The sequence below is a fragment of the Zingiber officinale genome, chromosome 9A, assembly GCF_018446385.1.
Source record: "Zingiber officinale cultivar Zhangliang chromosome 9A, Zo_v1.1, whole genome shotgun sequence".
NCBI lineage: Eukaryota > Viridiplantae > Streptophyta > Magnoliopsida > Zingiberales > Zingiberaceae > Zingiber > Zingiber officinale.
The window spans coordinates 124168267-124195758 of record NC_056002.1 but is presented as its reverse complement, the minus strand read 5'-3'; the positions used below and the strand labels follow the sequence as shown (position 1 = coordinate 124195758).

Below are 27492 nucleotides of genomic sequence, written 5' to 3'. Positions count from 1 at the left end.
TCCATTGCTAATATGCTCTCTTGTTTTAATCAGAATTGGGAGAGAGAATCCCCTTTCACATAAATCAACGAGGAGCATTTTTATGTACGCAATATCTCTATGTTGTAATCTTACGCAATGATTAATTGTTTTGATCTCTATCAATAATTGTTCAGTCTAATGACATGAAATATGAATTATATACTCAGAGCTTTCTGATAATGTGTAGGGGGTTTGAAGTTTAACTTTGTTGGATTAATCTCAAAGTCAATGTAGTGTGTTAGCTCGTGTTTAAAATAAAAAGAAAAAAGTTACAGGATGAGGACACGAGACAATGGTGTTTCTTTTTTATCAACATTATTTTAATTGAAATAATTTTGGATTTTTTTTTTTTTGAGAATTCACCAAAATGAATGTTTTCAGAACTCACCGCCGACACCTGAAGGTGCAGTGCCATCGCCAGTCCAGGCGTCGACTTTCATCGTCCAGCAGTCATTAATTTCCTGTATCAAGCTTCGGATCCAATCTCAAGTTGCACTCCTGAAGTATCTGGGTAGAGAGACCAATAAAATTGTCGGCCATCTCAAAATCATGCCTAAATGAGGGAATGGAGATCAGCTATCCTCTTCAGATTCATAGGAGGCATGGTTGGATACTGATGCGGTAGGTAGTCGGCCTCCACGTGGCATAGTCAAGTCAAAAATCAAGCTAAATTGCCAGTCAAAGGCAATACCCAACCACACTCAGTCAAGATGAGGGCCTCAGTTCAAACCAAGCCTGAGCATGACTTACCTCAGACAAGCCCGGACACTCTAAATTTGACTCAGCGTCAATCTTCTTCTTAGGAGTAGGAGCCCGACTCCTTGACGCCCGATTCCTCGATGCCTGACTCCATCAACACACTACTCAACAGAGGTGAGGCTCAATTCTGAGGTGCCTCCATCGCACGTACTCATGTGTAGATGATGCGGCTAGTGAAGGATGCAGGAAACGTGGTCCACGAGGCATTCGTACATGAGTGGCAAAAAAGGTAAGAGAACATGGGGCGACGTGGCAATCTCCCTCAATCGGAATGTGGGTGATTGAGTACATGGATAGGGGCTTGTGGGTGTCGTGTTTCTCTTCTTCGAGGTAGTACAAAAAGGAGCTTGCTCGTGCCCTGGCATGAGTTGGTTCACGGATTTTTCTACTTTGGGACATCTTTTTCTTACTTCCTGATCACCAAAATTTGACTTAAACTTTGGAATGGTTGCGCTAAGGTTCGCCTTGAACTCCATTTTAACTCTCTTTGAATTGTTTTAGAGATCGTTCGAAGTTCGTCAACCCCCGCCCGTGTGGAGTTGACTCAGTGGAAGACTACACAACTTGTACTCAGTCGGTCAAAAGCAATTGGCCATGGATATTAAATTGAGTCATCTCATCCCTTAATCTCAGATGGATCAAATTGATGTTGTTTATAAGAAATCCAAGTTGAGACGTTGAGATGGGAGACACGGGAAGATCTCAAGAAAATCATGACTCCACTAACAAGAAAGGTCGAGGTGAAATTATAACCATGAGGAGGGAGGACTTCAACCAGCTCGTGACTAATATAGTATAGGAGATACTGCAACGACACGCCATGCCGACACTACAACAAAATTGCTAAAAGATAACAGTGAAAAATTATTGTAAAAGACCCCAAGAAATCGTTATAAATCCACGCATTAAGAAAGATAGGGCTCTCAAAAGACAACAGTTAAAAATCGTTGTCATTAAAATGACAACTATTTTTAACCACTGTCGAAGAGCTGCGTATCTTTCTCAACGCATCTATTTATCATGGTTTTAGACAACGGTTTTTCACCATTGTGTTTCAAATGAAAAGACAACGGATTATAACCATTGTCTTTAAGCGCCCTATCTTTCTTAACATGTTGATTTACCATACTTTTTTTTAGGTCTTAGACAATAATTTTTAACTGTTGTCGTTTTTTAACACATACTATAGAATAATAAACCGTTGTTTATAACAATCATTTACCAATATTATGTTGTTAATAGACATCATACAACAATATCAAAAAATTTTATATATATATATATATACACTTGTAACAATATGAAGTACATGCTCATATCATCCATTTTAAATGATCACTCCGTACAAACATATATACAATACTTACAAAACAACTACACATGAGATGTTCAGTATACCAAAATACTTACAAAACAACTACACATGAGATTTTCACTATACCAAAAGAGTTATGAATATATAACCAAAACACTTATTGCTTACCACAAACGAGATCCTCTAAATTATAGATTTCTACACATCAAATGCTTTTGAGATGCACCATTTGATCGTAATGTGAGATGCAGCTCTCCACATACAATCGTAGCTCGTTCTCTTGCAACTGATCTTGCACCGCCGCTTAGAGCTCACACATTAGCTGGTGGTGCTCTTCCAGCCACCTCGTGTATTCCATATCAAACATGGCTTCATCTATATATGCATTGACAACATCAATCATTAATGGCACAATATTAATTAATGCACCGTACCTGAGATTAGTCCACTAACACCTGTGGGATGACCTTGGTTCCTAAGAAGACCTCCACCTCCAAGTAATACACCCTGCATGTATACTCTTCTTGTCCGAAAGTTGAGTTGATGGATGCTGAGGATGTAGCGCTCCCGTTGACTGTCCGAAGACTCTGTAAGCGTAGATCTCCCGCCGACGTGGACCTGCAAGCACAAAGCCGAGCCGGGGAGAGGTTTCCCGGCGATGATCCTCCGACGCTCAAGTAAAATCTCCGGCGAAAAGAAATAGATCAAAGGGGAAACGAGAACTGTAGCTACAGAAAAGAAGTGAGCATACCTCCGTCGAAGTCTGGGGGTCCTTATATAGAGCTTCCCAGATGTGCGTGCACAATCCTCGAGTCATGCATGCTCCTCAAAGCATACTTAGAATGGATGTGTCAGAAAAGGGTGTCTGACGTTATACCTCAATAGCACGAGCATATCCCTGACGAGACAGTAAAAGCTTCCTCTGTACGATTCTCTGTCTGAGCATGCCGCCGACCATGTCACCTGGAGGCGACACTGGTCCCCAAAAAGATATCATCAACTGCTTCCTTTGTCTTCTACCGGGCCGAGCGGAGGGACCGTCCGGCTACTTCCTTTCAGGCGACACTAGGGCCGAATCGAGCGGGATGCCCGCTCGACCAATCATCCTATTACGTCACTAGGGCCGGACCGAGCGGGATGTTCGCTCGGCCAATCATCCTATTGTCTTGGTTCTGTCTTGCCGAGCGAAGAAACTGTATTTGCAGGGCCGAAGCTGCGCTCCTCGGTCGACCGAGCGGGGAGGCCGCTCGGCCGCTCGGCCCTCGTTCCTCCTTGCTAGTCATGCTTGAGTCTTCTTAGTGTCGGAAGCTCGGCATCAGGCCGAGCTGTAATGCAAAATCGGACACACATACGCCCACTCGGCCGGATACTCACGACGTTGACCGTTGACTTTCCACGTGTCATCGCCCCTACTTATTACCGGATCACATGTCTTCCCTTCAAGTCTAGTCGAAGCAGGCCGAAGGTCCGACTGACTGGACGAAATTAGTCTAGTGCTCTGCCGGCCGCTCGGTCGTGCTGCTGCAGAGGGTCCAACCGGCCTCACTCCATCGTTTGGTGATACATGTGTCGGTACTTATGCAAAATTCACCACTCCGGGTCCTGTCCGCGAGCGGTCAAAGCTGACGTCATTCAGATTTCCTCGGAATTCGCACAAATCATCGTCATTAAACCAAGCACGAGGCCAAGCCCAGTAATGGAGCTCATTAAATGCGCCCCTGTAGGTGAATGCCACGTGGCGCCGCAGCCGTCACCACGCGATCGATGCGTCAGAGATGATGTGACGTGCGGTGGTTCAAATTCGACGATTGGATGAGTGCGTCGATTTTCGTGACCTAGATCGGACGGCTCCGCTCAATCGAGCTTGATCTTTATAAGGCCGCTTCGTCGACTTCTATTTCATCGCTGCTATTTTTGCGTTTGTGTGCTCCGGTGACTGTCCGTGCTGATTGCTCCAGCGATCTCCGACTTTCTACTCCAGCGCTCCCCTTTTCTGTAAGCTTCCACTTTTGTTCCTTCGTTTTCCTTTCTTGCCCTTTAGCGTTTTCAGCTGTTCCGCCATTTTGCCCGGTGAACCTTCTGTCGATCCCACTTTTTGATTTTCCGGCGATTCCTTTAGCGAGTCCTTTCGCTTCTTTATTTTCCGATCATGGCCAGTTCCATCCAGCCAGTCGACCCCGTCCCTGGTCTCTGGTGTTGGTGCGGTTAGCACTAATAGTCTAACTCAAGTTTTGATGAATGACAAAATAGATTAAGTTAGTTTCGTTGTTATTTAACACTCTGACCGAGTGTGTAGGAGAAGGTAGGCGGCGATCAGCGATCTAGGGCTCAGGCGATTTCCTGAACTTGGCCACAGATCAGCCCGCGTAGGGCAGTGTGGCACAGAGAGGATTGTGGCAGATTGGCCGACGATCGGAGGAGGAAAGGGAAGGAGATGATTCGGTGGAGATTAGGGCTAACTTGTGAGGAAGAGGAAAGGGGAGGAGAGGAAACTAGACGGCGCCGGTTGGGGAAGATGAAGAGGAGAAGAAGAGAAGAGAGACGAGAATGCGACCGGTGGTGGATTGCACAACGTTGGCGTGATTTGATGGCTCACGGTGAAGACGCAGAGACAGAGGGAGTGCATCGGGGAGGAGAGGAGAGGGCGACGACGCGAGCTCGATGAAGAGGAAAAAGGGGAAGAGGAGTTCGGTGTCAGGTGAGGATGGGTTTAGGGCACGGGGTGAGAAAAAAAAATAAAAGGTTATAAACTTAGGTATTTTTAATTAAACCTAAGGTCAGTTTCTCAATCAACTCCCTCTTTATTGGTATTCCAAATAGACTTTTCCCAAAACCATAAATTCGTCCCCTTAAACTCGTCATACAAGTTTCGAAAAATTCTCAAAAAATTCCCTTAGGTTATTCAACCTTTTTGGTATTTTACATTCTCCCCCACTAATAAAAATTTGGTCCCCAAATTTCCATTAATTATATCATCAGCAAATACTAACAATAAATAAATAGTATAAATGCTTAATGGAACTAACTCACATACTTCAAGTAAAAAGATGAGGGTATCGAGCTCGGATCGTATCCTCAAGCTCCTAAGTAGTCTCTTCATCAGAATGATACTGTCATCCGACTTTAACCAGCTGAATAGTCTTGTTCTGCAGCTGGCGCTCTTTGTGGTCCAGAATCTGTACCGGAACCTCCTCGTAAGTAACGTCAGGCTGAATGAAACTGATATATCTGACAGAATATGTGTTGGGTTGGGTACATATCTCCTCATCATGGACACATGAAATACATCGTGAATGTCTGCTAGAGGCGGTGGTAGCGCCAGACGGTAAACTACCTCTCTAATCCTCTCCAAGATCTAGAAGGGCCCAATATATCGTGGAGCTAAGTTAACTCGGAGGCCAAATCTCTTCACCCCTTTCGTGGGTGAGACTCTCAAAAATACATGGTCGCCAGTAGAGAACTCCAGGGGTCTCCGTCTCTGATCAGCATAACTCTTTTGACGGTCCTGCGCCACGGACATCCTCCATCTGATAATGCGGACTAACTCTTCCTCCTGCTGAGCTCTATGAGGTCCTAGCAGCTGGGTCTCCCTAACCCCCTCCCAGAGGATGGGTGTCCGACAAGGTCTACCATACAACGCTTCAAACGGTGCCATCTAGATAGCCGAATGATAGCTGTTGTTATAGGAGAACTCTACTAATGGCAGGTGGTCCTCCCAGCTACCTCTGAAATCCATTACACAAAATCTCAACAAGTCCTCTAATGTCTGGATGGTCCGCTCTGACTGTCCATCTGTTCGCGGATGGAATGCTGTGCTGAATCGGAGTTGTGTGCCCAAGGCCTATTGCAGACTCTGGCAGAATGGGGACATGAATTGTGGGTCTCTATCCGATATAATGCTCAAAGGAACATCATACAATCTGATGATCTCCCAATAATACAGCTCTGCCAATCGATCTAGAGAATCAGTTTTTCGGATCGCTAAAAAGTGTGTGGATTTGGTTAATCGGTCAACGACTACCCAAATTGTGTCATGGCATCGTCGTGTCCTAGGCAATCCTATCACAAAATCTATGGTGATGTGCTCCCATTTCCACTTCGTAATAGGAATCCTCTGAAGTAAACCAGCAGCTCTCTGGTGCTCAGCCTTCATCTGTTGACAGACTAGATTGTTGGTTAGTCCTAGGAAGATCGTACCGGTTCCACTATATAAAAATTTTGTACAAGTGTCAAACCTATCCTAATAACCTATTGTATTTTTTAGAAATTAAATTCGGAATCGCAAACGGAACTTAACATTATTGATTCCAAATTTAACTTATCTGTTCTTAATGGCTTAGACTTGGATCGCAAACGATGCTTAACATTATTGATCCAAATCCACCTATGTTATAAATTCAATTAAATATTAATTTCAGAAATCGGCTTCCAGGTTAAACATGGTGAGACACTAGGCCTTCTTGGATATGAGAGCAACCACCACTTCCTAGACAAAGCCTTTCAATAAAATCTAATATTTAATTTCCTTATATAACCCTAGGTTTAACTAAAAGGAGCAATCGAATCATAAATTTGAAAAAAAAAACACAAACTCAAATCACAAATTCGAAACCTAGAATTATATGCCTCTTGTGTTTGGAATTCATACAAAGACAAACTAGTATGATGCGGAAAACAATTACTAGTTATACCTTTCTTTGTATGCAATGACCTCTTGATCTTCTACAGTATTCCTCTTCTTATCTCGAACGTTGTGTGGGCAATGATCTACCGAGATGAGAACTACCCAAACCCTTCTTCTTCCTCCTTGCAAGTTTCGGCCAAGCTCCCCTCCTTGAGATGAAGAATTTCGGCCACACCACCAAGCTCCAAGGGATGCTAGAAACAAAGCCTCCTTTCTCTCCTTCTCCTTCAAGCAAGATCAGGCCACCACCACAAAGCTCCAAGGGATGATGCTGTCGACCACCAAAGAAGAAGAGAAGAGGAGAAGAACAAGGACTAGGGTCGGCCACCACCAAGGAAGAGAGGGAGGAAAATAGAATAGAGTTCTTTCTCATGAAGGCACCCGTACCCCCTCTTTTATATTCATTGGTCTTGGCAAATAAGGAAAAATTAAATAAAATCTTCCTTATTTTCTTTGTCATGAAAAGGAAAATTTAATTGATTAAAATCAATTTCCTTTTTTTAAATATCATGGTTGGCCACCTCATTGCTCAAAGTAAGGAAAGTTTTAACATAAAATTAAAACTTCCTAATTTGTTTCCGGAAATTTTAAAATAAAAATTTCTCTAATAATTTTCCCTTCATGGTTGGTTATAAAAGGAATTTTATAAATTAAAATCTCTCTATTAAAACATGTGGATGATTTCCAAAAAGGAAAGTTATCTTTTAAAATTAAAATCTTCCTCTCAATCTACAAATAAGGAAAGATATCAAATCTTTTCTTAATCTTTTATAGAAACTTATAAAAGGAAAATTTATAATTTTAAAACTCTCTTTTAAATCATGAACATGATTACAAAAAAGGAAAGTTTTCTCAAAATTAAAATCTTCCTTTTAATCTACAAATAAGGAAAGATATCAAATCTTTTCTTAATCTTTTTGTAGAAAGTTATAAAAGGAAAGACTTATAATTTTAAACTCTCTTTTAAAACCATGGAATCCACATAAGAAAACTTTTTTAAAAAATTAAAATCCTTTTAATTTGATGTGACCGGTCACACCAAGCTTGGGTTCAAGCTAGGGCCGGCCACACAACTTGGCTCATCCTATTTGCTTGGTCGGCCTAAGCTTTGGTTCCAAGTTTGCTTGGCCGACCACCTTAGGATGGGTATAAAGGTGGGTATAGGTGGGTATAATACTTTATAAATAAGAGGCTATGATAGAGACCGAGAAGAGGAATTGGTTTTGGTCTCCCGATGAAATTAAGCTTCCCATGTTCGCCCCGAACACCCAACTTAATTTCATCAATAATAATTCATACCACTAAAGAATTATTATTGAACTACTGCACCAATTCCAAATTATATTTTTGGGCTCCTTCTTATTATGAGTGTGTTAGTCTCCCTGTGTTTAAGATGTCGAATGTCCACTAATTAATTGAGTTACTGACAACTCACTTTAATTAATATCTTAGTCCAAGAGTAGTACCACTCAACCTTATCGTCATGCCGGACTAAGTCCACCTATAGGGTTTAACATGACAATCCTTATGAGCTCCTCTTGGGGACATTATCAACCTAGATTACTAGGACACAGTTTCCTTCTATAATCAACAACACACACTATAAGTAATATTATTTCCCAACTTATCGGGTCTTTTGATTTATTGAGCTAAGTCTCGCCCTTTGATAAATTAAAGAAATAAATACTAAATATATGTGTTTCTTATTATATTAGGATTAAGAGCATACCCTTCCATAATAACTAAAATCTTGTTCTTTTATTAAGTCAATATAAAAAGAACTTACCTTAAATGGTCCTGCCCAATACACTTAGAGTGTACTAGTGTAATTTATTAGTCAAGATAAACCAATATCTAATTACACTACGATTATTCCAATGATTTGTTCCTTTCCATCTTAATCGTGAGCTACTATTTATAATTTATAAAGAACTGATGACATTATCTTTTATGTGTGACACCACACACCATGTTATCTACAATATAAATTAATTGAGCAACTACACTTAGCATATAAATGTAAACATTTGATCAATGTGATTCTTATTTCTAAAATAAATGTTTACAAAAGCTAGGCTTTTAGTATACACTCTAACATAGACATCTAGCTACAAACTCCACGATGTCTTTCTTCATGTCATTCCACCAATATGAACGTTTTAAATCTCGATACATGCGTGTTCCGCCTAGGTGGATCGTAAATCGGGAGCGATGAGCCTCCTGAAGTAGTTCCTCCAAGACCGTGTGAGATTGAGGTATGCATAACCTGCGTCAGAAATAAATAACACCCTCATCATCTCGGGTGAACTTTGCCTACTGCCCGGAAGCTATCTGGCTATCAATGAACTGTAAGCGCTGATCACCGGCCTGGGCCTCTTGGATCCTCGTCCTGATCGACGACTGAGCAACCATCGTAATCAGAATACCCTGCCCTGTCTGTCCCTGCTCCTCAAGGCCTAACTTGGAGAAACCCTGAATCAAGTCTGTGACCAAAACTTAGTGGCAAGTTAAAGTCCCTCTAGACTTCCGGCTAAGTGCATCGGCAACCACATTAGCTTTCCCCGGGTGGTAGCTAATAGTACAGTCATAATCCTTCAGGAACTCCATCCATCTCCTCTGTCGGAGATTGAGTTCCTTTTGAGTGAAAAGATATTTGAGACTCTTATGATCGGTGAGAATAATGGCACCAAATCTTCAAAGCAAAGATAATAGCGGCCAACTCCAGATCATGTACTGGGTAGTTCTTCTCATGCTCCTTTACCTCGATCACATAAATCAACCTAACTCACCCAAATATGAGTCTATCATTTAACCATGTAATCAAATCATACTTAATTCAACAGTCTTACCCCAAAAGTGTCGACTAATGGCTTCCGGCAAATACCAAATCCCGGCGGCCAGGACCAATGAAAAGCAACACTGAAGTCTCAAGCCACAGCATCAACCCCTGATCTGCCCAACTCTATTTTGGTTATCCAATTCATCAATACAACACCCAAACATCTAAAACCATATCTAGGATGAAAACCTACCTTAAATCTGGCCGCCGAAAACCCTAGGTCAGTGCTGGCGAAGAGCTCCACTAAAGAAGGACTAAGGCTAGGGCATGAATGGTTGCGGTGAAGATCATCGACACCTAGCAATACTCCTCACCATCGAGGTCACCTTTTTGGTATTTTACATCTTGTGTTCCTAAGTCCATGAACACTTAGACACAAGGCATCAAACATACAGAGCCTAACTTAACTCTATTAATCTCATCAAAATAAATCTGGGATACTTACACTGATCTCCATGATAGCCTTGATGAACACAACATTAATTGTAGGACACTGTACTCCAATCAGGCAGCTGACACACAATCTCACGGATCACAAACCTTAATGATTTTCTCTTTTTCCAATACCTATCTCATAGATTTTCAAGGAGCGGTGTGGTGATTCGACCATCTCGCCAACCTAACCATCATGATTGCCTTGATGATAACGGCCGTCCGACCATATCAGCATTAATACCAAGCCATGTCGAGCCCTACAAAGCCTTATGCATGTACAAATGCTTGACACATCGAACAATAGCCCAATAACTAGTCGAAGGCCACATCGATGGTACCCTCAATCTTTGGTACGATCGACTCGACACAATGTCTAGTCAGTTGGACTCCCGCCTCCTTTGACTAGACTTGGTAGAGAGACTTGTGATGTGGTAGGTAGTCGGCCTCCACGTGGCATGATCAAGTCAAAGCCAAGCTGGGTTGCGAGTCAAAGGCAAGACCCGACCACACTCAATCAAGATGAGGGCCCCAATCAAGTGAATCCAAGCCCAAGTACCCTAAATTCAACTCAATGTCAATCTGTCTCCTTAGAACTAGACCTGACCGTGGTTCGGAACCATCGGTTTGACGGTTCCTGGGGGGTCGACCCTTAACCGTAATCGTCCAATATGGTTACGGTTCACGATTTGGAACTGTCAGTTCACAGTTCATGCACGGTTCACCACAGTTCATGATTCGTGTACAGTTTGCTACGGTTCAAGATTATTATATTAAAAAAATTAAATACTATAAATTCATTAAAAAAAAGGTTTGTACTTATTTAAGTTGCCTTTGTATCCCCTTAGGGCATAGGGGAATCAAAGCTCACGTAGTTCTCTTACCTTTTTACTCTTTTACCTTATGAAGTGACGTTGTTACTCATTTCCATTTCTCATTCCTGTAGTATTTATTCCTTTGGTATCAAATTCTTTGACTTTGTCATTTGAAAGTTACATTCCTTAGATTCTTTTTTCATCTCTGGTCCAATTGTCAAATAATGCTTGAGCTTCTAATGAGTCAGGAGATAAAGTCGATCATCATTCATCCAATATGATACTATCGGTATTGAACATCTGTTCCACAGCAACTGCTGGCACTAGATAAGTTAAAATTTCTTTGGTGATCATGGAGAGGACAAGAAAGCTTTGAGCCTTCTGTGACCACCGCTTTAGGACATAGAAATCTACTTCGCTATCTACATCCTATGTGGAACTTGAGGATCCTCATAAATGTTTCATCCATTTGTTTAATAAAATTTATGTTTTTGTAAGTCTTAAATTACTACTATTAGTATTTTATGATTCAGAAATATTAGGTTGTATTCCATATTTTATACTACATTATTTATAAATATCATATAAATAATTTCTAATATTATATATAATATTATTAGGATCAAGAGAAGAAATTTTTTTAAAATATAATTAAAGCATCATAATACAAACCTAATATTTCTTGTAAAACTTTTAATCTATATCTAATGTCTATAGTAAATGCAACTAAATAAATTTCAGGAATATGGAAAAAATATTTTCTCATTTTGTTTTCACTCCTAATATAGAAGAAGATAAAAATTCATTTGTACTATTTCATTTAAAATTAATACTATATTACAAAAATTTCCTAAAAATAAATAAGAAGTTGGATAATAAAAACATAGAAAGTTGTTTGATTGCATCATTAATTACTTTTAAAATTTCACAAATCTACTACAAATATTTCATTATTATGAAAATAAATATATATTAACATTATTAATATTTTGTAGAAAAAATAAACATAATAATTCTCTATATTGAAATGCATCTTGTAGTAATTAATATGTTGAATTCTAATTGGTTGATCCATCATGTAGAAAATTTTAAGTTTCATTCCATTAATTTTATAAAATTTATCTCATTATTTCATTATAGACATGTAATAAATAGGAAATAGCATTTATAATTGGTTCAATATAATTTGCTAAAATTCTTAATCATCTTGAACACATAAATTTAAACATGACAAACCCAACGAATATGCAAAAATAAACCACCAACAATATGTTGACATATAAATTTAAGTTTTTCAATACTAGTATTATTAGAACTAGCATTATCAAATAATATTGAAAATATTTTATGAGTTAATCCATATTCTTTTAAAATTAAACATAATAATTGCGAGATATTGTGAACATAACGTGATTCATCAAAAACTCTATAAGCAAATAATCTTTTTTGGATAATCCAGGAGTTATCAATCCAATGGCAAGTCATACTCATATATGAAGGTGTTTGTCAATGATCACAAAATTAGAACATAAAGAAATTTTATTATTTAATTTACTAAATTCTTCAATTATTTTTTTCTAATCTTTTAATTATTTTTATAAGTATAGTTTAGGAACACGTTTAGTAGATGAATTAAGAGACTCTTTACAAAAATCTTCAAAAATGCATACAGATCGAAAATTAAATAAAAGATGTTCTACAGAAATAAATCAAGCTAATGATTCTCTTAATTTATTATGAAAATATAAAAATAAACTAGAATCATTACTTCCACTAGTGGAAAATCTAGATAATTGTGTTTGAGCATGATCAATTCCATATCTCGTCGGGTGCTTCACTTCTATGTGCCATTTTAACCATCCATAGTCGACGACGGCTTGCATTTTGCACATAATTCTCCCTATGGAAGAGTGACCTTATCAAAAATTTTAGTAAAAATAAAAGATTTTAAAGGAAAAACTTCTTGAATCATAGAAGTAATTGCATTGGTACTCTCTTATATGTTGAGTGTCGAAGTCAGATTTGGAAGTTGCTCAAATTGATCATTGGTGGATTGAATGTTCGGAATCGCTATTTCTTTATCCCTCTGAGATCAAAATGATGAACCTCCTCACCCTTGGCGTCCTTCTTGCCCTCAGCCTCCTTCCATTGTAGTCAAAACTTGAAAGAGGAAGTCGAAAGTATATAGAATTGGAGTCGAAAGCATGTAGAGATGATAGAATTAAGAATAAGCGTAGAAAAGATATGTGTGAAAATAATAAAATGAGTTCTCCATTTATATAATTTGGGAGTAACAGATGTTAAATCACAATCATTGATAAAAAAAAAATGATCAAATGATCTCAATTGTTGTTAAAAAAAATCCTCCTCTTTTATCCCCAATGGCTAGAATCACCTTCCAACTGTTAGAATCTTCTGTTAACCGGCGGATTTAATGGTCCGAAATTAAAAAAAAAAAAAACATGCGCACAAATTGAACCATCGGTTTGAACCAATGGTTAACCTCCGATTGGCGGTTTTTTTTTTGGGTGGGGGAGGGGTTGAACCTTAACCGTCACCATGTGACATGTCGGGCTGGTTTTGGTTGCCCGTTGTCCCGGTTTCAAGTCCAGGCCTACTTAGGAGTACGAGCATGACTCCTCGACGTCTGATTCTTCAACGCCCGACTCCCTCGATACACTACTCAGTGGAGGCTCAGCTCAGTTCTAAGCATTCCCAGTGCCTCCACCGCACGTACTCAAATGTAGACGACGTAGCTAGAAAAGGATGTGGGGAACGGGGACCATAGGCATCTGGGCGGGCAACGTGGCAATCCCTCAACCAGAATGTGGTTGACTGAGTACGTGGATAGGGACTTGTGGGTGTCGTGTTTCTCTCCTCTGAGGTAGTATAAAAAGGAGCTCACTCCCATGGGTGCGGTAGATTCACAGATTTCTCTACTTCAGGACATCTTCTTCTTTTTTCTTTCTTTCCGATCATCAGAATTTGATTTGAGTATCGGACTGGTGGCGCTAAGTTCTGCCTACGCCTCCATTCTATCTCTCTTTAGACTGTTTCATAGCCTGCTCGAAGTTCGTCAACTCTTGCCAGTGAGGAGTCACCTTAGTAGAAGACTACACAACTTGTACTCAACCGGTCAAAAGCAATTGACGGTGGGTATTGAAGTGAGTCATCCCATCACTTCATCTCGGATCGGATTAGATACAATCATCTAAAAAATATAGACTGTATAGCATGTGAGAGCCAAAAAGGACCTCGTGTTAGTGGACATTGCCAGTGGATTTTCCGTCGCCATCGGTTGTTAGATGGTTCAAGTCGAGTATACTAAGTCTGCAATCTATTTGCATCAAGATCTCCTAGCTCTTGAGACAACGTAGAAGGATGTTACGCCTGGCCGGTGTGGACTACTGGAAGTATACAGAACATTCGACTTGCTAATTGCATGCTTCTTTGCCTACTGATCGCGTCGTCAACATTGAATGTGTGATAATAGTTGCTCAGATAACTTGTTGCTGTCAGCTTTTGAAAATTATCTATAATAGTCGGCATGTAAACTTGGTGGGCTGTGTAATTAACCTGACAATTATTGGAACACAGCTGTGTTTGCCCTTGACTGCCTTGATACTGTTGTGATTACGTTAATCTCTTTTTATTAGAGTTGTCCTTATCAAGAATCTGAGATTATCTGACAGTGAATCCGACAAACGAGTCTGTCTGAGATTTGTCTCAGTTCCATGAACTTCCATGTTGATTATCTGTGAAGCATGTTGTACAAGGTTGGACTTGCGTTTAATCATCTGGTAACGGTCAACTTGAGTTAAAAATATATCATTTTTTTTACTTAATGACATGTTTGCTTTACTAAGACTACTCAATAATATATTTGTCAGTTTAAATTTATTTAGATTACATCTTTATATAGCATTAATATGAAGTAAACTGTTGTATCGGACTGTCCAGTTAATTATAAGTTAATTATAAAGTAAGAGATTTATTATAATAGAATAGAGATTAATTTTCAACTTCCTTGCATCCCTAACCATTTGACTATTAATTATAAACTGAATCTATAATTTACCTTTGTTATAATTGAGGAAGGGATTATGAGAAGCGTAATCAGTTTTTTTTTTTTTTTAATTATTACTACAACATCAAACAAACCTGATATAGTAGCCGTCATTCAAATCAGCAGGGTCACGCCCCCCAGTTCCCAAATCTGACGACTTATTATAATACAGAAATAACATACCCAAGACGAGTGTGACACCGTGTGTACATCTACGATGGTACATAAGTAAATAAATATAGTAAATCACACAAACATTGGCTGACGTGTATGTTAAATGTGACAGCTGTCTACAAAAACAAGGTATCCAAAGTCCCTCTCTGCCTTCCAATCTTTTAGTTTGTGGTCAGGTTAACCACAGCGACTCAACAAGTATCATGATACAGTACGCCCATAGCAAATCGACGCGAGGTATAGATTCTTCGCCCATTTGTCCTGCACATCAAAATTGAAAATGTTGTATCAAATCCCTATGTATGGGTAAAATTTATGAGAAAAAAAAAATGTACCTTAACATGAGCGCTCGGAAATGCTGATGTCCGTAGGGTCTCTTGAGTCTCATCACCAGGCTTCCGCTTAGGCACACTGAGGATCAGTGCAGCCTGATCCCAAGTGGCAGCCATACAAGTAATGCGATATCCACTGTCCCATCGCCTGTGGATGCCCTCACTTGGGTATAGGAAATCTAATTCAACAACCTGCCCAAGGGCCAGAACAATTTACAAACAATGCATCGGACCAAAGAATAAAAAAGGTGAAACTCATCATAAATGAAAATCAAATAGCAAGAAAATAAACTTGGAAAGGTTTAATGCATTGACCATCTAAAGAACAATTTAACAGGGAGCCTGTAGTTTTACACTGCTCATTATTAATCAACTAAAGCAAAGACATGCCACCTGATCATTAAAACCAGCATTCCGTGACATGACAATACCCCATCGGCTGCCAGCTGTTGCCATGGATGTGACATGGAATCCTTCTTTCCACTTCTTACTTATCCATTTGAAGGGAAAGGATTCACTTACTTTGTAAGACTGCTGCGTGTATTGGGTGCCTGAGGAGTCGAATTGCAAACAGTTTGAGATTGTAAACAAGTGTTGAATTTAATAATATTCCAGAACATTTCAGCTCAACCCCTGAAAAGCACAAGAAAAGGCACCACCCAAGTGGAAAAAACGTATCCTTTGAAAAATCTCCAGTAACTTTTCAATTCAATTATATGTGGTGGAATCACCCATAACGGTATATACAAAATAATAGTCTTATACGTTCTATACGAAAATGAAATGTCACAATATGTATATACAAAATAATACAAAATAATAGACTTGTACGTTATACGAAAATGAAATGTCACAATATTTTTTTTTATGCATGTATTGGGTGCCCGAAGAGTCGAATTGCAAACAGTTTGATATTGTAAACAAGTGTTGAATTTAATAATAATCTAGAACATTTCAGCTCAACCCCTGAAGCACAAGAAAAGACGTAACTCATGGACCCCAGAAAACCCCAATGAGCCAGCTCATCTTGCAACAGTGGTTTGCTTTCAACTAGAGAAAATTCTTAAATCTCTAAATTATGATAGCAGGGAGAAATATTGTGGATTTCAGAACCCACAATGTCAATAACTTGATATGCGGATGATAATGGAGCATCTCAAAGTGGTGATCCACCTTTGCTATGTCTATTAACAGGTTTATTTATCTTAACTCGTTTCTGATAATGCCCCTGTGCTGGTTCATCATTTTTATTTGGCTTGCAATAGTCCTAAGAAACATTTCTCTGTTGATAAAATTGCAGAATGAACATTCTCTAATGTCCTAAGAAGTTCCATATAAGTATTTTTATCAACGCTAATTAATATAAAACACAAAAAGAATGAAATTGGACTTGATATAAGTTATTTTTATCAACAATCACATAAAAAACAAAAACGAATGAAACTGGACTTGTATCCAGTTATATCCGCAAATAGCTGAGAGAAAAAAAATGATTGTGCATTGAATGCACAGTCCACACAAGCAGTCAACCACAAAGATGCAAACTCTCTGATAACATTAACAAGAGAACAATCAAAACTTTAGATAACAACTTAGCAATAAATAACTAGTAAAATTAACACATCATGATAGAATTTGTGTCATAGTTTCACTCCCTGACAATGATGAGAAATCTAAGTGCAGATAACTGTAAAAAACAAACATTAAATGATACGAGACAAACCTTTTGACATCACTACAAGTGAACTTCCGTTATTAGCACCAGCAAGTGAGGTGATATAGTAGTTTTTCTCCCATTGATCCATAATCCATTCCTGAATTACTTGTTTATCATAATAAATGACATCTTAAAATATATCATGCTCAAAATTTCACAATTTATCATGTACCTTGTGAAGGAAAAATGGAGACAACTCATAAACCTGAGATGTGAAACCAGTTCCAGCATCCATAATAAGGGCCCACAGGTTAGAACAAGATGCAACACAACTAATAAGCAGACCATCCTCATTTCCTCTCTCAACATGCTGTGCCAAACGTGCATCAGCCACATTGTAGTGATACCTAATTAAAAGGTAAATTTTGATGATGATACATAGTCAAACACTTACACTACAATTCAAAATGAATGCAAACTGAGAACGAGAGACAGCATGGAATGGCTAAAAGGAAAAGCTGACAGCAGGATTAGACAAGATATAATCATCACACATGTTAACCACTCTACATAATGCTACATTATAGTCTGAAAAAAAAAGATAAAAACATGGAGTTAGTAATGAGCCCCTGATGCTAAGTATTCGCATTATTCTCCCCTCCTGTTTGGGACGAACTTGAATGATTGAGTGAATTTTGAAGTGGTGAGTAGAATGAGAACTTTCAACAATATAGGAACAAAGCATTCTGCTAAAGACATAGTTCTAATCATTCAAGAAATAGTACAGTTCGTATTCTATAATATTCTCTTCTCCCTTGCAAAATGACTAATTGAGACAAACAAATTATCATGATGCTATGTCAAGTAGTACAAAAGTCAAATTTCACTCCACCTTACATGCCAGCCGTTCATCTAAATGTAGTTGACCAAGGTACATAAACACAAGCATTTGCTAGTTCAGACACATGGATTTGTAGCGATGCATCCCCTGTGTTATCAGTGAATTTAGCGGCATTCATCTTGTGCCAAGCTACAGAACTTGTCTAAAATAATCCACTCAGTGTTCATATTTCCCCCTTTTAATGAACCATTAGTTATGAGAAATGGTAATGATCAGGTGGGTGGGTGCATATACTGCAGATGATAATGAGGCATGAATGGTAAGGTGGCACTGAACATGAGTGGATGTGAGACCATAAAGTGGTATAGTATTTCCATCAACCAAAAGTCTGGTATGCTGGATTGGCTGTGGGGCTTGCTTCTATTGGACCTGGAGTTGGTCAAGGTACTGCTGCAGGCCAAGCTGTAGAAGGTATTGTGAGACAACCCAGAGGGTAAAATAAGAGGTACTTTATTGCTTAGTCTAGCTTTTATGGAAGCTTTAACAATTTACAGACTGGTTGTGGCATTAGCACTTTTATTTGCAAATCCTTTTGTTTAATCCTCAAGGTAGTACATGTCACAATGCAAGAACTAACAGAAATTGGTGAAGGGTTAGAAGTTGCAATACGAGGGAGAAAGAATCAATGTGACAAGCATTTGTAAGATGGAGAAATTGAGACAATATGATAAGCACACTAAGGCCCATCACATTGAAACCGAAACCCCATAACATTTCCCTGATCAATACTTCCTCACTCTCTATCTTCAGTTTACTTTATTTCTACATTTCACTTTTATGCAAGATACTTCTTCAAGAATTCTTTAGTTTAGCTTATTCGAGGTGTGAGTCTTTGAGTGTTCCCAATCCCTGCACGATCAATATTTTTATTACTGACAACATAGACGTGCACTTGCGGCTTCGTAACAGTAGATGACGATAGAAACGGCCTCGAATCACCTCCAAGAACTCTCCAAACGGATGATGGCTCCTCGGTATGTTTCCTCTAAAGGAGAAAACTGTATCCCCAAGAAAACAGGAGGAGTTCCCCTTTTATAGGGTCAAGGTCGTGTACCCTGACCGAGGCATCACACGACAAAGATGGGATAGAAAGAGAGATGATGTCAAATGATGAAAAACAAAGAGAATAAGAGGGAGAGATCTAGAAGGAAGGGGGAAAATAATCAAAATCTATCAAAAATAACACCCAAACAGAAATAAAATATGAAAATAAATGATGCTAGTGCTACAGCAAACTAACAAAAAAAAAATTAATAAATGATATTTTTTTAAAACTGTAAATACAAAGGCATTTGGAAAAAAGACACTCATGCTGTTCAGATATGAAGTCTCCATTTGGAGAGGCTTTGGAAAAGAGCAATTAGAATTGACGGTAACAAGATTTCCTTCCAAAAATCTAATTGATTTCTCTCGGCATGTACAGCTTGAATGTCATTCTACTATCTTCATGTCAAGCAATATTCATTTGGAAGATAATAGTAATAAGGGGCAATACAAAAACAATCATCACCAAACTATCAACCTAACTAGCAAACCAAGTGTTGAAAAATGAAATTTGCTTATCAATAGAACCAAAAACTTTTTTTAAAAAACTGTACCTTTGTTTCATTGGAAGCCTAGCATTGTACACAGAAATCCACTGGGTGGCAGGTACACCTAAACGAATCTTCTTCTTTTGTTGATTCTCTTCTTCATCATCGATGGTCAATCTACCACGTTTTTGACCGACCTGACAGATAAGCAAGCAGGATTAATAACAATTTCATTAGTAAATTAAGGCCAAAAAATAAAAAAGTGGATGGCAATAACCTTTTGAGCACCATCAATGTTAATTGGCCTAACTGCTGGATTTGGATTAATTAATCCATCAAATAGAGAAATAAGTTTTGTGTAGTTAGGCTCCTCGTCAAATTTCATGTTAACTACAATCTCAAGAAATTGCTTAAATGCTGGAGGGCACAAGCAACATAGGATCTCTGGAGATGTTGCCATCTTTTTCTTGCAAACTAAAAATGATTTGTTGTCACCCTAAAATGCAAAAATACTATAAACAGAGTGTACATTCTCCAATCTATAATAGGGAGTTAAAAATAGAGATAATTGGGTTTTTGTTCAACCTGGTATCCTTGCCATGGCAACCTTCCTCGATGAAGGAAAATTAGTGTGTAAGCAAGGGACTCCAAATCATCCCTCCTGCTTGCCGTTCTTCCTAGATGTGCATTAACACTAGCATATCTAACAGTTCCTCTGCAGAAACAAACCAACAATATAAATAATGGTATCCAAAGGAGCACAAAGAGGAAATAGCTATCCTACCTAAACACATCAGGCCGTTGGTCATAATCAACATGAACACCACTACTAGCATCCCGCCATCTAGTAGCTATAAAAACATGAAAGTAACAACTTAAAGAAGGAAACTTAAATGAGACAAAAAAGGATAAACTAGGACAAAGATTAGTATCACTTAGTCATCAAAAATCAGTCACCTAATCCAAGGTCCACAAGAAACAACTTTTTCTCTTGAGGGGTTGACGGTTGCCCGAGCAGAAAATTTTCAGGCTTCACATCACCATGGACGTATCTAAAATTGTGGTCTTAATTAGCTCAGATTACAACAGAGTTGTAAGGGAAAAGATTATAAAATATCTACCCTTTTGAATGCATGCTTTCAAGAATTGAGATGGATTCAACAGCAATGCAAGCAACCATTTCTGAGGACATCCTGAGAAATTCCAAAACACTCAGCATTAGTCCAAAAATTAAAGGCACAGATTTGTCATTTTATTATAGAGCAAGACCAATCTCGTTAATGCTACTAAGATACTTGTGCACTTCCTTCTAAAAGTAAATATCAAAGCAAGGGTTTTCCAAATCATTCCAGTTCTAAAATGAATAATGAATAAACTTGAAAAGGTGACTCAATTTCTTTATTATTGCAGAAAATGGTATATATGATGATATCCAATACAATAAATCAATTAAGGTTTAAATTTCAATGTAATATAATTTCTCCTTGAATACAATTTCATTTTATTTCTATTTTTATCACTTGTAGCATCCCTAGTCTACTTTTTTCCTTTCACTGTTATGAATCAATTGAGGAATACAACCTTGTTAGAAATTGTCAGAGGCACACAAATACATCTCATGTCATATCAATATGAACAAATGAAAATAAAGGTTCAAAAGACAATAATAAGATTATTTGACAATGTAAATTTGATATATGAATTGGAAAGTTTATTCTCATCAAAAACAAAATGAAAGATCTCATTGATATTTGATAAGACAATCATATGCAAAAATAAAATAGAAAAAAAACACAAAATAAAAGAAGAATATCTAGCATAAGACCAGAATTTTAGAAAGATATTTGGCGGATATTCAAAAAATACCAATAAATCCAATTCAATAATGGAAGAATTCAAGGAAATTGTCATGTGGTCAATGATAGATGTAGATAATCAAAAGGCCATTGCACTAATAATTTGCTAAAATGAAAATGACAAATGACAGAACAATGTAATCAATTGCAGTGACTGCATACTCACGCTTGACCTGAAGAATTCCAAGCATCCCATAGACTAGGTCCCAGAATGTCCATAACCTATGAATTATGGTCAAACAAGTCTGGCATCAAATTGGCAAAAGCTTCTAGCAAAGAGTTTTAAGCAGACCAAATTGCAGAAACAAAAGATAGATTATTAGACCAGGAAGATGCAAAGAATGCACAGAAAGAATCAAGAGAAACCATACCATTACGTAGTAGTCGCCTTGCCGGCCTTTATAATGTACCCTAGGGACTCCATAGCTACCACCAAGAGCACTGGGAAAGAACAAAAATAACAATGTGCAAGTCCAATTATTTAAGATTATCTGCATAGAATTTCTACCTCCATTAAAATTTATATAAGGCTATTGTTAGCAATATCAGGCATTAGAAATCACATTTAATTATGTTAAAGCAAATTCCCTTCTGCTTCCCTTTATTCCTCACATGTTGAACCCTGATTGATCCAAATTATCTACCTTCATAGCTCATTCGTCATTCTTGAACAGGATGATACGATCTTTTACTTTTTTTATTACAGCTACATTTAGCAACTCTTTCAGATTGTGATCTTTTATATTTTATCAGCTTACCTTTCATGTGTTTATTACCTAACTACTTAACAATCTAACCCATTGTGTTTGGTCGTACAACAACTTAATAACTTTTTCTTTAAGCCTAAGAGGCACAGGAAGATTCCATAACCCAAAATATCTAACCATTTATCCATTCATTTTTGTTATCAATTTTATAATATTTTCGTTAACCTCTACTTCTCATTAAATATCAGTCAGAATATCTAAAATTCTCAATCTGTGAATATTCTTGTCAATTCAGCTTAATTATTCTCTCACTTCTTTCTTTCATTGTTGTCAAAGCTACATTTAATATTCTTAAAAAATTTAGTCTTAGGAGTTTCTCTCCGCAAGGCAAAAACTATATTAAGGAAAGAGCAACAAATTACTTTTTGCAAAAGAGGATAATCAAACAAACCTGTAAACTTGCCATTCATAAGGAGGGCCATAGTTGCAGCCTTTACTAGTTCTGTGTTCAAATTTGATAGCAACCTATTAGCAAAAGGCATACACTATATTAGAGACAGCCATTAATCTGGAAACAATATAGAATAGCAAAATAACTTTTTAAGTCAACTACATTAGGTCACCATGTTCCTGTATAATGTTCAACCTTACAAGAATAAAGCAGTCCAGTAATAAACAGAAAGCAATACCTCCATGGCATTAAGACCTGTTGATCGTTCAATGCCTCCAGAGACTCTCCGACCAACAAAAACCTGGCCAAATCCACCCTTCCCAAGCTTTCTCTCTACCTTATATATGGGTGAACCACCAACTTGGACCTGAAATTATGTCCAATATGGCTAGCCTTTAACTTCATATTCAGAAACTTGAACGAATATCAGAAGTAACAAGATCAATAATGATAAGCAAACATGAACATGCAGAAATATCATGTGCAAGATGATTTTGAGACAGCAATAGCTTAAGTAATTGAACATTTTTAGAACAATTAATTGTGAATCAAGAAATTATATGCAAGACCTAGGTTTGACTAAAACCAGATATACTAACAAGTGGACAATAAAGTGACCTTGGAATTAAAAGTCTATATTAGATTTTGCAAAAAAAAAAAAAGGCAAATTAAACTGACACGTGAACTTAGGATTAATTTAAGGAAAAGATAGTATACACTTTCCAGTGTGCACTGAAACATCAAGCTAAGAAGATAACGAGCAATGAAATAAACAAAGTGTGTGAAAAGATATATCTACTAATAGAGTAGCTAGTTGTATAATCATGAAACACTAACAATCCACCCTTCTCCCTCAAAAGGAGGTTTTAGTAAATAACCAAATATGACAGTTTGACTAAGGGTCAAGTTCATAATTAGTCTAGGATAGACTAATTGAAGGCATATCAGAGTAATTGTGATTGGAAGTTTGGTAACAGACAGATTTGCAATCTAGACAGGAATTATCAAGGAAAAGAATATCTATGTTATTTACTTGTCAACTAACTCACATATTGTAAATTTACTAAACATGTGAGCATAGTAAGGCTAAGTAACAGGAATCCTAATCTTTGCAGTTACACAGGGAAGGAAAGCAATCTAGAAATGATAATCTATCACCAAAAATTGTAAAGAAAAGTTACAAGCTCTTATTTTCCATACTTTTGGCATACAAAATAAAATAGACTAAATCATAAAAATGCTAAGATGGATGTGAGGTTATAGATGGGGCAAAATTAAAATACTACTATCAAGGGCAAATTTTGTGTAAATACAATTGATGACTTATTTAAGGAGAATAAGCTTAAAATAATATAAACATGTTCAAGGACAACTAAAGGATTTTATAATTAGACAAGTAATTTTTATGAAAGTTAAATACAATTGATGACTTATTTAAGGAGAATAAGCTTAAAATAATATAAACATGTTCAAGGACAACTAAAGGATTTTATAATTAGACAAGTAATTTTTATAAAAGTTAAAGGTGTAAGAATTTTGGACAATTAATGAATAATAATCAATATTATTGAAAGTATTTAAGAGATCTGAATATCACATGTGATATAGGTTGTAATGAGTTTATCGGAAAGATAAGATACATGTAGCTGACCATAAATGATTTGGACTAACAAAGCTTGAAGATGATGAGACAAAAATTGACTACTGATTAAACAATTGAAAGATTAATCTGAGGAGAATTATCCACTAGAATGGAGAAGGGAAACTCAAATCTACAAAGCAGTAGAAAAGCTTATTTGTGATACTATAAAAAATGAGTGAAACAAAACTGTTCTTCAAGAAAAAAGTTAAATTTAAGAAACTATAATTAATGTAAGAGGTTAGAACAACATTGTTTGACTATAGGTTAAGAACAAGGTGCACTAGTCAAAACATACAGAGCAGATTATGAAAGCAACAAGAATACATCTGGAAAAAGGTTTTTTGAGAATGAGTAGTATTGCAACAATGCTAAAGATGCATAGATGTAGGCTGGTGTTTATACAACTAGTGATGCAGTAAAAATGGAGAGAAAAAAAAAACACAAAGAAATTTATAATCATGCAAGAAATTAAAATGCTAGATTAGAAAAACATTATGCTGAATCAAGAAGGAACTGAAGCAAATCATGAAGGGATGATAATAATCTTACTTCTTTTTTATCAAACACCATCAAGGGTGATAGATATGTTAAACATGCCAGTTATCCAAACTACAGAATCAAGGCCAGTTCAAATGGCCTCCCTGACCCGAAAGATATTATGTGCAATCGTCAAGATATTGAAATGTCTCTACTCTTAACATACTTGCTTAAACATAGATACCAGATTACAGCATAACACTGTATCCAATGTCCTATGGATGATATGTGTGTTACTACATGATGTTATGATGTTTAACAGAGGATTGACTGTGTGACAAAATAGCAATCAAGACTTCAATTTGGATGGAGTGTATATCAACAAGACAACAAGAGATGGTTTTAGGGTTTAGGGAACCGATCGAATAGGAGGAAGCAGACAAAAAGTAAATACTAAGGTGGGTATAAGTTCATGATCCACAACATGCCCACTATTCCCCATGAACCAACAACAAAAAGGATCCAAGAAATGGCTTCAATGCCCATGTGATAATTAATAGTGATTATATTTTCGTATGACAGATACATAAGGCATAGGACCAACCAACTAAGATCTTATTTCATACAAGTGATAACTTAGAGACAATGGAAATAACATAAACAAAAGGTAATCATGAAAGAAATTAACAATCTAGGAGAGTACAACATCAATCGAGGAAAATCCCTCAGAATATTATCATAATAACCTCTTCATCTTAAATAAAGAACAAGATGCATTAAACGTCAATGAATAACCATAGGGCAGGCAAGAAAGGTGAACCTTTTCAGGGAACGGAGTAGTGCTCCCTTCCTCTTCCTGTCCAGCGACCCTATTGGCGCTCAATCCACCACTATCATCACCCATCATTTCCTTCGCTTTTACTTCTTCTGCTTGTTTTTCCCTCCCTTTTCCTTTCGTCTCCTCTTCCAATACCACCACCTCCTTCAATTGATCCGACTCCTTCGCCTCCCACTCCTCAACAAAGACCAACCTACCTGTGGAAGATCTCACCCTCTGCCTCCCCCTCGCCACTGACGACGGAGCCCTACCCCTTCCACGCCTGCTTCCTCCAGCAGCAACCCCGGAAGGCCCGGGATTGCTATTCTTGGCCGCGGCCCGCGCCCTGGTGGTCCTCAAAGTACGATCTACAGGCGGCGGAGGTGGAGCACGGCCCCCACGACGCTCCCTGCTCCGCAAGACTGGCATTCTTCACCCATGCAATCGCGCCAAAGCGACCACAATTCGACCATTATCCCCTTAATTTAGTTCCGATTTCCTGCCCATTCCGACCCTCGAATCTTCAAATACACCCAACGCCACCGGAAACAGTTGGTGATCGGCAGATTTTCCTCCGGTCGTTAGGGCTTCGATGCGATCCGAGAGATGGGGGTGCAAGCAGCTAGCGCAGGAGAAAACTAATCGCTCCCTTCTTGTCGATCAATCGACGGAGGCTCGATCACCGGACCAGGGAACAGCAAGATTGGGGGATTCGAGGAAGCCTATGCGAAGGGAAATAAAGAAGACACATTTTGTTTTACTGTTTATAATTAACAGTATTAAAAGAAAGGTTTATATTTATTTTTATCAACTAAGTATTCATTTTGCTCCATAATCTGGTTAATTTAATTCAGTATAATTAACTAAAAACATCTATATCAATCATTCTATCTAAATACTTTATCCTAAAATTTAAATAAATAATTAAAAAAATTTACATCAACTAACTTGTTTATTTCTAAATTTTATATTTATAAATACTATTCTCTAAATACAGAATGAATTTCAGTTCCTAGATGATAGAGAAAAAAAAAAGAAAAACTAATATATAGTATAGTAAAAAATAAGTACTTAAATTTAATAAATAATTTTTTTATCTTAAATTATATATTTTGAATAAAAAATTATTATGGATACTCAAGCGGCTGATGGATAATTATCATATGGCAGTTTATCAAACGACCTTAGCTAGTTTTGTATATTATTCAAAACTATAACTCATTTTCAAAATTTTCAAATCTCATTGCTCTTTTCGTTTCTTTTCCCATAATACTTCTTCTTTTTTTTTTTTTTTTTTTTTTTTTTTACAAAAAGAGCGTTTAGTTTCTTTGATTTTATTTTCATTTTATGAAAAACTCAAAGAGTGTTTGATTTGTGTATTTTTCATTTTTATTTTCTGTAAAATATGTATTTTTTAAAAAATAGTGTTTGATTTATATTTTTCACATATGTTTTCTAGAAAAAGAGATAGTATTTTTTGAAAAAAATAGAGAATATCAAAAAGTCATTTACTAAGAAAAAGAAAAATACGTGTTTTCTAAAAAAATAAAAATAGAAAGCGCGTAAACCAAACGATATTTTCCTTTTTCTTAAAAAATAACTTTGTATTTTCTATTTTCCTATAAAATGATCTTCTTTTCTAAAAATTAAATGTGAAAAATGTCAACCAAATAATGTTTTCCCTTTTCTTACAAAATGAAAATGAAAATGAAAATGAAAAATACAAACCAAATGTTGCTTTAATCTCTCAACCCTACTCTTTCATTTCCGTTCCTCCATCATCGGAGCTCCCACGGTGGCTATCCATCGGAGCTCCGGCGGTGGCTATCCGTCGGAGCACCTACAACGGCTATCCGTCGTCATCCCTTAACTTCCACCCAACAGTGCAAAGAGACACATCAAATTGATGACAGTTTGAGATCAAGGTTGAGCTTTAGATCGATTCGTGGTGGCCAACTCCGTTGATTTTAAGAGAGGCACAAGGGGTAAGCTTTCCTCATTATTCCATCCTAACT

The 27492-nt window shown here is 37.4% G+C and overlaps 1 protein-coding gene across 1 annotated transcript; it reads right to left on the bottom strand.

Annotated features, from left to right (window-relative positions):
• Nucleotides 1-15072: 15072 nt before the first annotated feature.
• On the bottom strand, nt 15073-26227 carry LOC122019689 (casein kinase 1-like protein HD16). The gene is made up of 16 exons (XM_042577152.1): nt 25481-26227; nt 22780-22908; nt 22542-22615; nt 21755-21824; nt 21550-21605; nt 20649-20720; nt 20485-20579; nt 20312-20378; nt 20113-20242; nt 19805-20023; nt 19594-19724; nt 17327-17501; nt 17161-17251; nt 15831-15988; nt 15441-15629; nt 15073-15366 (listed from the first exon to the last, which is right to left on the bottom strand). Exons 1-16 carry the CDS (start codon nt 25904-25906, stop codon nt 15307-15309), a joined length of 2142 nt encoding a protein of 713 aa, XP_042433086.1. The 5' UTR covers nt 25907-26227; the 3' UTR covers nt 15073-15306.
• Between the last annotated feature and the right edge of the window lie 1265 nt (nt 26228-27492).